The 15,644-nt window shown below is 36.8% G+C and overlaps 1 protein-coding gene across 1 annotated transcript in view; it reads right to left on the bottom strand.

Moving 5' to 3' along the window:
- arid5b (AT-rich interaction domain 5B) overlaps nt 1–15,644 on the bottom strand; it is a 111,564-nt gene that overhangs the window by 28,332 nt on the left and 67,588 nt on the right. Inside the window, exons 5-6 of the mRNA XM_082151483.1 lie at nt 6,421–6,542; nt 3,021–3,231 (exon numbers count right to left, since the gene is read on the bottom strand). Of these exons, the coding sequence (XP_082007609.1) occupies nt 3,021–3,231; nt 6,421–6,542 (333 nt within the window). The remainder of the gene's footprint in view (nt 1–3,020; nt 3,232–6,420; nt 6,543–15,644) is intronic.

Below are 15,644 nucleotides of genomic sequence, written 5' to 3'. Positions count from 1 at the left end.
AATGATATAATTAAGCATTTGAGATTTGCTATATAGTAGGCTACATATAAAAATGTTATGTCGTATATATAATAATGGCTACTTTTCCAATATCAACTTTTAAATAATAATAGATTGCATATATAGTGTATACTGTGCAGTATAAAGTACGCTAGCATTCCATTCTGACTTTTTACACCCTCTTCAAATCAATCGAACATCAAATAAAAAACTTGAAATGCTTGTCGACAATCCATTCCCTGTCATTTAATTTTCATCACATGAATGCTAATGCTAAGCAGGGGCCCTCTTAGAGAGTGAGCGAGAATGAAAACTAAATAAATTTGTGTCAGTTTAATGAAGCAGAGCTGTGCCACATTTATGAATAAGGCACAGCAGAAATTAATGAGAGACTTTGCTGCTGGCGGACTAATCAATCAAGATTCAATCGCCGCGAACACAAAGCCACGGCATTCGTCAGAGTGAGAGCGGTGTTTTTCTGTCCTCATATCAGGCCATATTGATTTTTGCCTCCTCCCAATAGCTACTTCTGATGGACTGTCGTGTTACGGGGTGAGTTGTTTTTAAGTCAGCTGAATGACAGTAAACTTACAGCCGAGAGCTGCTCTCTGGCACTTTGATACATCAGCAAAAGTACAAATTCTGCTGGGAATTTTTTTGGGGAAAAAAAGAGCTTGTCACTGGGGCAATTCCCCTTAAAGGGATAACTTTGTATCGTTTATACCCCTAAATTCCAAATATTAGTATCTAAAAACAACTTTAGTTTTTCTTACCACTGGTATTTTCTTTCTTTATGCGATTTTTGTCTTTGTTATGTCTCTCTATATATGTTTAGATTTTGCACAGTATATAGTAACCCTGTTACCATATTTTTTTTGTGTAGAGCTGTCAACCTTGTTAAAATCAACTCTTGTTACCTTTCTGAAGGCATAATTATCTCCCAACATCTCTTAAAGTGTATTAAAGGGTTAGCAAATTTTCAAAAAATTGCAATTCTGTCATCATTTCCTCATCCTCATTCCAAACCAAAAGATGTTCGTTCATCTTTGAAACATAAATGAAGATTTTTTTTATGAAACCTGAGAGACTTCAGTACATCAAGAACTTGCACACATTAAAAATTTCATAAAGAGATAACTGCATATGAATCAAGCAGTTTAAAGTCTTATAAAGAGATTGTGAGTCTTTGGACAATTTAGGCTATTATTCATTTATAAGCATTGATCAACACATACATAGAGCACATCAAATATGGTATGCGGAAGCTTAAAAGTGCTTGCTTGATGTGCGAAAACCAATTAACTTGTTTTTATATTTCATGTACTCTGTGTTTGTGCGATTGTGCATTGATCAGTGTTTGTTAATGACAGATTTAACAGAAGAATAAGAGGTTTTTGGGGAGAACTATTCCTTTAATTCAGCTTGAGATGACACAAAGCTATTTATTAACACTTCAACACATTATTTGTCGGATAGAATGTTTAATTTGTCTCAAACACTAAATTGATGCCTGATTCACTGCTTTCATAGAAGTATGAATCACGCTCCACAAAAAGTATGTGTCACAATATATGAGGGTAAAAAAAGGTTTATAGCCTAATGACGAGCATCTGTAGTGTGAGTAAGAACATGGCAGAGTATGTCTCTTCTGCTCTCCGGCTCACGCAGAGACTCCTACACTCGTGTGCATCTTGACGTAGGTCAAATATGTCCCTATTTGATCATGGATAACAGCAAATGATCCTTCTATATAAAACTCAAATAATAGGCTTTCAGTCAGTCAACAGATTTATTCCATAACGTAATAAGGTGCCTTGCTGGCACCAAGATAATTGAAATGAAACCCCACAAATAGCGCTTGAAGTTTATTCCAATGGAGATTGGTGTTAGCATGTCGCTAAGCTAATGAGGCAACACTCAAGCAGAGATAATATATAATACATCATGCATCATCCTGAGCTATTTTTAATTAATATTTGCAGTATTCATTGATACTAAGTGATATTTCTCTTGACTCTATCTGCTACCTTACATTTTCTTTTGTTATTTTTCATTGAATGCACAATGCATTCTGGGATTGGCTATTTTAGAAGTCAGGATAATTGTGTGTTTTAGGCAGCTGACTAGGTTTTTGAACAGCGATATTATTTAGTGATATGCGTATCATGAATACTTCGAGATTCAGGCTGGATGTGGCATGTGCATATTTCTATGCGGAAATGTAATGTTTTTGACTGACAACAGTGTAGAAAGTCAAGGGGAAAGATTATGAATAATAAAGCCTCTGCTGTCTGCATTTAAATAGTAACAGATTGCTTGCATTCTTTATTCGAGTTGAGCGTTAAGCTACTTGTTTATTCACACTGTGTACTAGAGGTCAGAGCTGGATATGTTACATTAAAGCGATCCGCAGAGCTGCCTGGGAATAATTGTATTTATATGTTTTTTTAAGTTGTGTTGACCTACTTTGCAACTTTGAAATATAAATTACACCGTTTTTTTTCTGTTTTGGGCCACTGCGAACTGTGTTTAGTGTGAACTGGAAGGACACATAATCTCAAAGACATTTTCTCACACCCTAAAGTCTTTCCAAACCATATAGTTTTTTTCTTCTATAACATAAAATTAGCATTATAAACAGCAAATGCCATCAGTTCTCGCATGCCACATGACTGCAAATGAGATCTGAAAGCTTCAGTAAACTGTATAAATCTGTATAAATCACCATCCATCTTGTATGCAAAAACAAAAGTTCAGACATTCTACCTAAGATATCCTTTTGTGTTTCACGAAAGAAAGAAGATCAGGTTTGGAATGACCCTTATGAGGGTAAGATGACAGAATGAGCTTTTTCTTTTGGAAACAGATTCTTCAAGCATTCTTGACTTTTTGAAATAGCATCAATTTCCCCTTGAACTAGTGACCGTAAATGGCACACACATTTTTTTCAATTTGGCTCTGAGGTTGATGATAAAACTAGCACTTGAGATCTTCAGAGCTGGTTAAGAATCTGTACTCACTCTGTTTGAAGCCCAGGTACGGTATCCTCTCAATGGGAGTTTTCCTCTCTTTCATGTACTTATACAGCGCCACCAGGAAGGCCTGCTCATCTGTACGGCACTCCTCACCTCCTTCAACCTTCGGTTTGTCCTCGGACGCCGCTTTTTTCCAACTGCTGCCACTATTGTTGTTTCTGGGCTTGGGCAGTCCTGATTTTGAGTCCACCTTCATCTGAACGTCACATAGCAAAAATAAATATTTAAGAATATTGAAAAGCAAGCTTGGTCTGTCTAGGTGGATAACATCAGATCTACTGCATCAAATAAATATCAAAATATCAAAAGATAATGCATCTATTAATGTACAGAGTTTTGTTACAGATTGAATCAGTGGTTTTGAATTAATCTTTTTTTTTTTTTTGCTTCATCACTAGAAAAAATTATACTTTTTTAAATCAGTATTACTGTCTTGTTTTCCAGTAACATTATGAAAAATTATTAAAACAAGATAAGTTGTCATCACTTACTGTTTTTGCTTTTTGCGAACACCACTAATTATTGTTAGATTTATGCTTAAAATCTCGGAGATAGAAAATGTATGTATGTATGTATGTATGTGTGTGTGTGTGCGTGTGTGATTTATTCCTTTGATAACGAAGATGAATATTCAGCTTCATTACTCCAGTATTCATTCAGTGTCACATGATCCTTTAAAAATCATTCTAATAATATAATTTGGTGCTCAAGAATAATTTCTTCTTATGACTCGTGATGCTGAAAACAATTGTGCTGATAAATATTTTTGTGGAATACGTGATAAAGAAATTTCAGGACTCATTTTGATTTATTTGATAGAGAAATATTTTGTAACAGTGTAAGTCTTTACTGTAACCTTTGATCAATGCAATGGATTCTTCCTGAATAAAAGTATTATTTTCTAAAAACAAAACAAAACAAAAACCACGTTCCGATCCCAAACCTTCGAATGGCACTAAAAACAAGCCAAAATACAGATCAAAGTGATTTTTTCCCCCCTCCCCAAATTGTTTTAAAGAAAAAATCAGAACCTGTGACCAACTGAGAACCACTGGTTTACACACTGATTGTTTTCAGTTCTGTAAGAAAAATCCTGTGCATTTTCTAAATACCACAACGAACTTTCAAACTCTTGAAATAGCTGTTCTGACCCAGGAGTGAGTGTCTGAGAACTGTTCTGGAGTCAGTTTTACAGTGTCAGGCCTCACCATGCTGTCACATACTACAGTCATCGCTGGCCCACACACGTCTGTTTAACCATCTGTTCCCGGTAATCAAGAGCATTTATTTTCCAAAAGGAGTTATCAAGGCCAGTGGAATATGTGAACAAATACAAAAAAAAAAAGTCAAAGAATGAAACGCTGAAGCATTAGGTTACGTTGACATGGATTAAACACTCCCTGGAAGCAGGATAACATGGGGTTTTGAAGTATATGTGTGCATGTTCTCTATCATATGAGGGCTATTACGGAACAAAACCCTTTGTTTTTAATTACTATTTATTTATATTACTGAGACCAAATTACTCTGCTTGAAATATATATATATATATATATATATATATATATATATATATATATATATATATATAAACAAATTTTTTTCAAGTCAAGTCAAATTTATTTGTATAGCATTTTTTCACAATACATATTGTTTCAAAGCAGCTTTACAGAAAATCATGGTGTTAATGTTTATAATATCTTCATGCCTTAATATCTTCATTTATAATATCTTAATATCTTCATGCCATTTAGCAGCTTAGAGCTGGGCAATAATATGGTTTACATTTTGCCACGATAAAAGCGATCAAGCAGTTGAGATATGCTATGTGAATTATATATCTATATCTATATATATATATGGAGATAAAGTTGGACATACTTATATATCCAACTTTATATAAAGAGCTGGGCGATAATATAGTAACATTTTGTGAAAAAACACAGTTTTTGCACCGTTGCTGTATGTGAGCGTACTGCATGTATGCGCATAAAGTTGGATATTATATATATCCATTTATATATAGAGCTGTGCGATTACACAGTTTACATTTTGCAATGATATAAACAATCATGCAGATGAGCTATAGAGCCACATTAGTCAGGGCCGGTTTAGATCACTGCATGTTTTTAAGGTTTTCAACAAAGCTGGAGTGAATTAGCTGCTGTTTTGCTAACAAATATTCATCCAGATGAGGAAGACCATAAAACACTGCCCTCATGCTGGCAGGAGAATGGACAGGAAATGACATGCAAGGGCAAAGGTTGATAAAATAACAAGAAGAAAAACAATTGTAGCCCATTAGTCAAACATGGGAATCTGAAGCAACACAAACACTAAATGCCGAACAACAGGAAAAGGAGGGAAGTACTTCAGATTGATGGATTGAAACTGAGACTGAGCTAATCATATCTAAAAATGAACTAACTAAAAAAAAGCAAAGAAAGAAAGACTGAACTAAAAAACAAAACAAAAAAAAGTTGGGGTTTTTTGCATTGGAAGACAATGAAAATGAAGAAAATGAAGGATGCCCTATATTTCTGTGCCCAGTGTACTGAACAATACCACTGCTCATGTGTTGAAATTAACTGCATCTGCACTGAAATTATCTTTATTATTATTTTATTTTTCATTTTCAAAATTATCCAGCTTTTTATGGTATTACGTATATTACTTTAATTTTGTATTCATTTTACTTTATTTTCTACTTGATTTAATACGTATTATATACTATCAATTTAATATAAATGAAAATACATTTGTTACTGTATAATTTATCTAAAACTGGATTAGGGTTTAGGACTTCCTTTTTTTAAATATTTGGATCACAATAAATAAATAAATAAATAAATACATTTGGGATTTAATGGATTCAAAGATAAATATTTGGGAACAATTAGAAACTATTTGTAAGTCAATACCAACAGAGACTGTGGAAACATACTGTACAAAATATTAAGTTTTTTTGGTTTTTATGTGTGAATAAAGACTATTTAGTTGTTTCAGTTTGTTATTTGCCTAATAAATGACAAGTTTTTTTTTTTTTTTTAACAAGTTTTTGAAAGATTCCTAAAATATTTGTGTTTTCTCTTTATTATGACAGGTAGTCTAATAAATTTGTTAAGCACTGTATATACATTTAAAATACTAGCCATTGTATGATTTTCTGAAATGGCCCAGTGTCTACTGATTTCTTTAATATTTTCTGCACAAACTTTCCCAGAAACCGCTGTGCATGATGCTCAGACAGTCTCTTCTTGTCTAAATGGGGATTACTTCTTCTGCAAAGTGGACCAGACCTTATGCTGATAGTTGAAAGTTTGGCACTCGGGGAGCCTAGATATTAGTCATAATATGAAAATCATTATCTTCACAATTTCAATACCTTGAAAAGAGACTTGCTCTCCACGCCATTTGGCTCCTTGGCAGTGCCGCTCTGCCCCTGAGAATCTCGCCGCTGGGAGATGGAGAGCTTCTTCTTCCGGGGCCGGCCCTTCAGGTTGGGAGCTGTGGACAGCAGAAGACCAGTTAGAGCCGCCAATGTCAGCCATAAGCACCCACAGCCCATAAAGACCCCTGACATCTGCTCACTGCACTATAGCACAAATAGGGAAACATGACAATGTCTGTGGCGGACACACATAAACTACATCCAACATTGTTCCACCAATTGGTTGCTTGACAACTGATCCCTGGAGCCATTCCAGTGACTTACATTGCTTTAAATTATATTTCATCCTTCTTCATTCTGGATATTTTTTTACATTGAATGGCACTCAGGACTTAATTATCCTGAGACAAGGTCAAAATGCTGTCCATCACTGTTACAGGCATTCTTGGTCATCAGTTCCAAATCATTTTCATTATTATATCGGCCTCCAAGCAGGAAGGTTAGATAATACACATGCTAATGGTAAAGCAATTCACGGAATGACAGGATGTGTCAACAAGAGGAAAACTCAAACAAAGCCTGAAGGGCAAATGAATAAAATCCATAATACGTCGTCATCACAGCTCAAAATAACAGCGAAAATTGAGGTGGGTGCAACCGGGTCAGCCTTAAAAGACTAGAATGAATATTCTGTCATTATTTGAAAAAATTCATTCACTAATCTTGTTTCACATATTCCCTAATAATTCAACTTTCTGTTTGACATGGCACAACTTACCCCTATGGGGCATGTGCCACTTCACTTCCCTTCATCCCCAGGAACAGGGGGGAATTCCAAATTCCAAAAGACGCCATTTGTAGGGACGTTCCAAACAAAAGTGAACAACTGAATCCCTTCACAAAAGGGCCCTTCCACAAGTCCGTTAGTGAAGGGAACATGCGATGGTCACTGCAAGGAAGTAATTTAATCGTTTATGGTCATGTGACCCAGGATGGCGAATCCTCACGATGACGCCCTGCTCCCTACTTCAAGAGCTCTGCCCTTCGGAGTGAGAAGGGCATAGGGATGCTCACTTCCGATAGGAATTTGCCCAGGATTTGAGCCAAGACATAACCAACTCTGTTTACGTGAATACTCACCAAAACGGTCCTTTATACATAATTTTGTGCGCATTTGACCATTTAAGAGCATCCGTTTAACCATATATGCACAGAAAAACGTCTGACTAATTGCGTTTCTTTCGCAACTTCACTCTTAAAAATAAACGTTCAAAAATTGGGTTTTTCGCAGAGACGCCATAGAAGACCCATTTTGGTTCCCCAAAGAACCTTTTAGTGAATAGTCCTTCAAAGAACCATTTTTTCTTAGTGTGAAGAACATTTTAATAATCAGAATAACCTTTTTTTTTTCACTATAAAGAACCTTTTGTGCAATGGAAAGGTTCCATGGATGTTAAAGTTTCTTCATTCTTCAATAAACAACCTTTATTTAAAAAAATGTATTGAGCTTGAATGGTTTAAATCGCTTGAATGTTTAAACTGGCAAGGCTGAAAAATGCTTGCAAAAACAGTCACATATGATATGCATAACCATGTGTAACTCTACCGGGTTGACACATTTCTACCTGCTGATCAAGTCATCTGTTATATCGCCCACCCCTAGTGATGACCGAGTGAACAGTCTTTCTTTCGGGCCAGAGAAGAATCAAATGTTTCACATTTCCAGACGTTTCTAAAAGCCCATTGTGCACCTGATGAACGGCATCGAAGCATCACCAGCATCCAGCTGGAAAATGACAACCACAAGCAAGAGTTCAAACTCCGAGCAACGAGAGGCAGGAGGAGCTTCAGACACCAGGACAGGTGCTCTCGAGCGCAGGTTCAGTGCGGTCAGCTGGCACTGCATTCCATGTGCGCTGATGATTAAATCATCGTCAAGGTTACACAAGGCCCAACGCTGCGGCCACAACGCCACACTTGATCTTCCAACAAAGCTCAGACTGGCAACATGATCTGTTCTGGGAAAAGAAAAGAAAGCATTACCTAATCAGCTGGAGAAGAGCTTATTTTATTTTATTTTTGGGTTCTTTTCTCAACACGCCGCCTTTTTTCATCAAATTTGGCGCGCGCAGCATTGGGGTCAGAGAAACGGCGCATCAAATGAGTCCATTTGTTCATAAATAAACATTTATGTAAGAAGCCTTTTTTGTCACCTTGGCAACAGGCAGGTTGTTTACTTGGCTGCTGTGGCCATGACAAACACATTTGCGCAGGCATCCGTGGGCTAGGCAGAGGAAAGGCTTACGTTTATTGAGGAAATGAGGCCGCTTCTCTCTTAAATGTCACTTTTCCTTTGTTCCTTAGACTAATTCACTCTGCATTCGTATTTGCCAATTCTTTCCCTTTTAGCTTCCACCCCACATCACAATCATTTGAATTCCAGCCATGTGAGTAATGTATTACTCATGATTGCTGGAGTACATTAGCTCCTTTACTTCACGCTTGCTATCCCGTGTTGAGCTCTCCAATATGAGCACTCCATTCTCATTTTTAAGACTTCCATAATATAAATAACAATTTATTGGTTAATTTAATGTTTAATATAAACACTACGGTTAAAAAATGAGGGGTCATTAAGATTTTTTTTATGTTTTTGATGCTCACCAAGGTTGCATTTATGTGAAAAAAAAAAAAAAGCAAAAACAGTAATGTTGTCAAATATTATTACACATTTTATATAACCGTTTTCTATTTTAATATGTTTTTAAATGTAATTTATTTCTGTGATAAAGCAGAATTTATCACATGATCCAAATTGAAAATCAATAAATTACACAAATTATTTATTGTATCAGCTACAAAATGATCTGATCGCTATATTTTTACATTAATCCATCAAAATAATTTAAGCAAATTTCAACTTTTTTTAATAAGATATACAAGATTCAACTACATTTTTTAAAGTTAGTTTAATATGATTTAAGTTTAAATGACTTGCACAACCAAGTTGATAGTACTTAAAGGTGCATTGCGCAACTTTTCATGTTAAAAATACCCGTTTTCTAACCCATACATGCTTAAACAATTGCCTGATGGGCTGAATGAGCCCTTCTCTGATCACTGCGATTGTCTCTATAATCCTGTACAGTAAAATAAATAAGAGGGATTCGGGTCGGAATTTGAGACTGGGCGTGACGTCATGCGCGTTCACGGCACGCTCACCTGGCTATGTCTGGCAGGTTTGTGTATTCACCGCCATTCTCCGTAGCAGATGGATTCTAAGAGACCGGCTTGTAGTTCATTTCAAACACCAACGCAAACTCCACGTAAGATAAAAAAATGAAAACTTTTGTCTAGTGCAAAAGACAACCTCTGGTTGCAGTTTCGCTTGCCGCCAGAGGGGGCATAGTTCTGCAAAAACTCAGAGACTTGCGCAATGCACCTTTAAAGGGATAGTTCAGGATTTTGGACATGAATCTCTATAGCTTCCCCATAAGCAGTGTGGTGCATTGACCATGACTTACCCCCGACAGCGTCCTGTGAGCCGAGCTCCGGTCCAGTTTTGGTCAAGATGAAATTAGTCCGGCAAGATTGCCGGGGTCACGGCAATAAAGCTTTTTTCTTCTCAAATCAATATGTGTTCAAAAGAGTGATATATTTGCGTCACTAAAACGTTGTCTATGGAGAGGTCAGACCTCGTAATGGCTTGGCACTATTTTCTCCCCTGTCATATCACTGCGCGCTGCCGCTACCTACAGCCAGCTGCGAGCTGCGCAGGCGCACACCACTTTTTCAGTTGTTCGGCAGTGTTTACAGCAGTGTTTACGTGCTCAGAACAGCTACACGAACGAGCTAACATAGCTACTCACCAAGAGCGACACCACCATTTGTCGGCCACTCGATGTCTCACTGCAGCAGCTGTGGCTCCAGCTTCAACTTGTTCAACTTCTCTGTCCATCCTCTCTCTTTCTGTCCTTTCTAACTCCATCTGGCGTAACTCGTCATCTGTGTATTCAGGTTCGTAAAGATATCCTTTTGGCTGTGTGTCGAAGTCAATGTTGTCATCGTCGCTGCTGTAGTCAGACATGTTATCGTTCTCTTTACGAGCTGTAAACAAAGTGACACGTGCGCGGCTCCCAGCTGGCTGTAGGTAGCGGCAGCGCGCAGTGATATGACGGGGAAGAAAATAGTGCCAAGCCATTACGAGGTCTGACCTCTCCATAGACAGCGGTTTTGTGCTGCAAATATATCACTCTTTTGAACACATATTGATTTGAGAAGAAAAAAACGTTATTGCCGTGACCCCAGCAAACTTGCCGGACTAATTTCATCTTGACCAAAACTGGACCGGAGCTCGGCTCACAGGACGCTGTCGGGGGTAAGTCATGGTCAATGCACCACACTGCTTATGGGGAAGCTATAGAGATTCATGTCTAAAATCCTGAACTATCCCTTTAACTTAAATTAGGTGGATTTTTTTACAGTGTACTACAGTAATAAAGCCGCGTTTCCACCGAAATTACTGGGAACAATTTGTCCCAGGAACTTTTTTCCCCAGACCTGTTTCTGTCTGCGTTTCCATCGCAGTCTAAAGTACCTGAAGATTAGGCAAATTAGTCCAGTAACGCAGGACTGCACGCCACTTTCCAGTTCTCATCGTAGTCGGTCCATCGGTTGTATTTTTTTAAATCCATTGTTGATTCAAATAGCAAACAACTCTTACGGCACGCACTGCAACAGACTTTTAAAAATGGTGGTTGAAATAAAATACTGTGTGGAGTCAACCAATCAAAATGCTGCATGAACTCAATCAATCAGCATGTTCAGCGCCCAAGTCCCTGAACTTTTGAAAAAGTACTACCTTGCGAGCAGGGACTTTCTGAGAGGAAATTTTTTACCCAGAACTTCATTTAGAAACTTTGAACAGTCAAGTGTATTCTCTGACAAAGATTGTTTTAGTAGGCTAACTCAGTAGCCTATGCATTTTCAATGTTTAAATTGGTGTAATATTTGTGAATTTGATTATGTTGCCTACTTATCCATTTTCTTGCGAGTGCCGTCAAGATTACTGTGCAGTGTGCACTTGGCGCGAGACTCCGCCCACACGCTGTTCTGATTGGCTGTGGATTTTGATTGATTTTGACGCATCTCGTAGTAGTGTCGTGTCTAGTGTGGACAGACAAATTATTTGTCGCTGGAATCTTATCGCATCTCGCTGGTTAGGACATGGTGTTACTCGAGTGCAATAGTGAGTGAGCGTTGAAACTGTTTCCTAGCCAATCATAAAAGTGGCCGTTTACTGACAAGGAGCCGCCCCTTTAAAAACGGATAATTTCAGACAGAGAATCTGTCCCTCTGAATGAGGGTTGAAAATAATCATTTTTTTAATTAACATTATAACTGAACTTCAAGGAACATATTAAAATAAAATAATAAAATAAAAAATCCATGTCATGACCACTTTAAATCCATTCCACAGAATTCCATGGATTTCCCTATCAAATTCCTGATTCCTGAGTCTGCTGATGAGACAAAACAACTGTGGTCTCTCTCTCTCCCTTATTCTAGCACACAATATAGGGACAAGATTGCAGATACATCAGCCTGGCCTTAGAATCTGCCAATATTTGGCCAGTGTGAGATAATTGGCTGTTAAGTGTTCCTACTTAGCCAGAAGAGGAATGTTAGAATTTGTAGTTAGAATATATATATATATATATATATATATATATATAAAACTCAAAAACATAATAATATGAAATTATATTATTGCATTGTTTATTTATATATATATATATATATATATATATATATATAAACAATGCAATAATATAATTTCATATTATTATGTTTTTGAGTTTTATATATATATATATATACAACAGTCATATATATGTCAATGAGTATTTAACATGTGACCGTACACCATTTACATTAAATAAGCCAATGTGTAATATTATCCAAATGCTTTTAAATACACCCATAATGCATAAGTTGTGTCACTGTCCTGCAAACCAAAGCTCCAATTATCCAAAGGAACAGCAGACCTCTACTTAATATGTCTTCTTTTCTTGTTTCCCCCCAAACTGATGGCTCCCATTGTCACAAACATCAAAAGCTCATTACAGCAACTCAGTTGCTTTTGTTTCCAGTAATCTCTGCACTTTCCCTCTGTGGATTTTAACAGGTCATTTACCCTGGTGCTGGGGGCTGAAGGGTGGCCAGAGCTTTGAAGCCGAGCTGGGCTTCTCTACCTTCTTCCAAAGTCATTACAGAGCACTATGGGGTCTCTCGCAGATCAAATATCTGCTTGTGCATTCCTGTGGTCATGCTTTTTCCTTTGAGCAAATACGTTTGAAGCATATCTGCGGATTCTCCAGAGTTTTGACCTGAAACATTTGCGGTGGATGGAAGTTACAGAGGAAGCCAAATTAAATGAACTGAATCTGAGTCTCAATCAAAATCAGACCCACACCCCTGCACACACACACACACACACACACACACACACACACAACAGTGTGGGAAAATATTCACCCTCACATTCCATGGCTCAAATCATTGTACAGTACATTTACAACTACCATAAATAAATAAATAAACTCAAAAACATAATAATATGAAATTATATCATTGCATTGTTTACAATATTATTTTATGTTAGGATTAGATTTAATTTAATTTTGCCTGCTGTTTTCAAGCATTTTATTGGATGGAAAAATGTTTAACTGTTTTATTGGTTAATATTATATTTACTTGCTCACATGGCCGTGGTTACATCAATAATTAATAAACTAATTACATTGATTCATCGTGAATAAACTAATGAAGTTTTGATTCAGAAAATTAATATTTACAGGAGATTAAAAAAAATACATATATCTTTGGATCATTTACAATAAAACACATTAAAGAAAGTAAATAGGGTCAATTTTGATATGTTATCTTTACAAATACAAAACAGCAAGGATTATGCAGTCACATGGCTAATTAGTATTTTACAGTTTTGAATTGACTTGTGTTCATCAGGGTTATTAGTTAACTAAAACTAGTCAAATAAATGTATTTTATTTTATTTTAGCTAGTTGACAAGGCAATATTTACAAACAACAAAAAAATAATAAAAAACTATTTAGACGTAGAAGATAAAAATGAATAAAAATGACAAAACAACAAAATTACTAAACTTTAACTAAAAATAAGCTGAAAATGGGTGAATGGGTGAAAAAGCTGGGAAATATATGAATGAAAACTATAATATTATCTCAATGGTACCTGACTGCTAGAACAGCTAGAGTGATGATGTTGCATCCTGCTGAAAGGTCACGCTCATCACATGACCAGTGTGTTCTGGCACACGTCCACCTGATCAACTCTGCTGCTAGGAAACTCACTGGTTTAATTATGCAGGAAGACTGGCTGTACGCCTAATCCCACCCATGTTTTCATCATCAGCGGCAGTTCCCATTCATTACACCAGCGAGGTAAATGGATTATATGAGCGCATACACGATAGACACATTCATATCAATAATCCAGAGCTTGGGTCCAGAGATAAAATTCTATACTATTTAGAGCTTGACTGATATGGATTTTTTGGATAGCCAAAACAATATTTTAGAGAGCAAGATTACCGATGGCCGATATAATGCTGATATATATGATATTACATTATTTAAATTAAATAACGTGCATAACAATTGCTGGAATTAAATTTTGATTGATTAAATTAGAAATAACTAATTGTAAAATCAATCAATATGTAAATAAACGTATTTATTGATTGGTTTATTGATGCTTTAGCAACTTCTTGATTTTGTAATCATATTACAGTATTTTTCACAAATAAAGAAATAGTTACATAAATGAGAAGGAAGTAAACACTGTAACCAACAGTGCATTCAGTAATCTGGTAAATATGTGCGCATTGGGAATTATAAAAAAAAAAAAGATCACGTAACGCTGATTTTACATACAGTACACATTGACATGTGACATTAATATAACATAGCAGCAAACTGGATATAACATAGCATAGTCCGATATCAAAGACTTCAAGATTACGCTCGCATCTGCATTCAGGTGATGGCATTTTTAGTGCTGTCAAAATAAAAGTCCTGTTGCTGTCAAAATAAATGCTGGTTTTGACATTTCTCGGCCAATGCTGATAATATAAAACTGCCAAATATCAGTAAAAACAAATGCTACAAATGGATTCAGGCATATCCAATATTATATCCAATATATATAGACTGATAACTATGACAAAAAAGAAAAAAAACTCTACAATCTTAGCCAATAGGCAGTTTTTGGGCCAATCACTTGAGTCTTAAATGCCATGTGACATGGCAGATGGGTTGCATTTTTTGGAAACCTGTTTGAAACAATTATTCGTATTTTTAATCTTGAACATTTGAGCTTTAAACTGCTCTCAAAAAGAAAATGAATGACTTGTGATCATTTTGTCGCAGTAAACCACTCTATATGTGAAGACCTTTTATTTTTCCTCTCTCACGGCCTGATAGAATTCCTCTGCTCGGTGTGATTTAATACAGCGCTATACAGCAGATGGCACTGTGAGGTGCAGAAGGAGCAAAACATACACGATGAATAAATGATATCGCCCTCATTAAATAATGCTGCGCGCTCCCAAATCCCCCACCGAAGCAGCAACACTTCTATCTTTTAATCGCTGATAGTGTTGAGCACAAGTCTCTGAATCAGCAGCAGCAGTGCGACTTCTGCGAGGCCTTTTTTTTTACAGTGCAAACAGATTGGACCAAACAATGAGTCAATGTCACCGCGCGTCCCCTCACGGGGGGGAATGCGGCGTGAGCGCGTGCGTACATGACGCACACACACCAAGGTCAGATGCTAATTCAAGAGAGAGCAAGTGGCACAGTCACAGCACATCACTGAAAGCTGCGCATATGCCGGAGGAGGCTGCATACAGTGTGTGTGTTTGTTATTTATTTATCTGGCCGTTTGTGCTGGAGTGTGTGGTGTTATGTCATGTGCGGTTGTGGGAGAATGCTGCATCAGCTTGATCCCTCGACACACACTCCAGATCCAAATCCCCCTCATGTGTTATTCATCTCACAATCCTCCCAACTTCACAATGAACTTCGAACTGCCAAAGTCGCTATATGATATTCTATGACACTCCCTATGTATATATGGCTTGGGTCCCTTCTTTCATTTTTTTTTGAAGGTGACAA

The sequence above is a fragment of the Leuciscus leuciscus genome (assembly GCF_965113295.1).
Source record: "Leuciscus leuciscus genome assembly, chromosome: 21".
Taxonomy (NCBI): Eukaryota; Metazoa; Chordata; class Actinopteri; order Cypriniformes; family Leuciscidae; genus Leuciscus; species Leuciscus leuciscus.
This window is presented reverse-complemented; position numbering and strand designations above follow the sequence as displayed.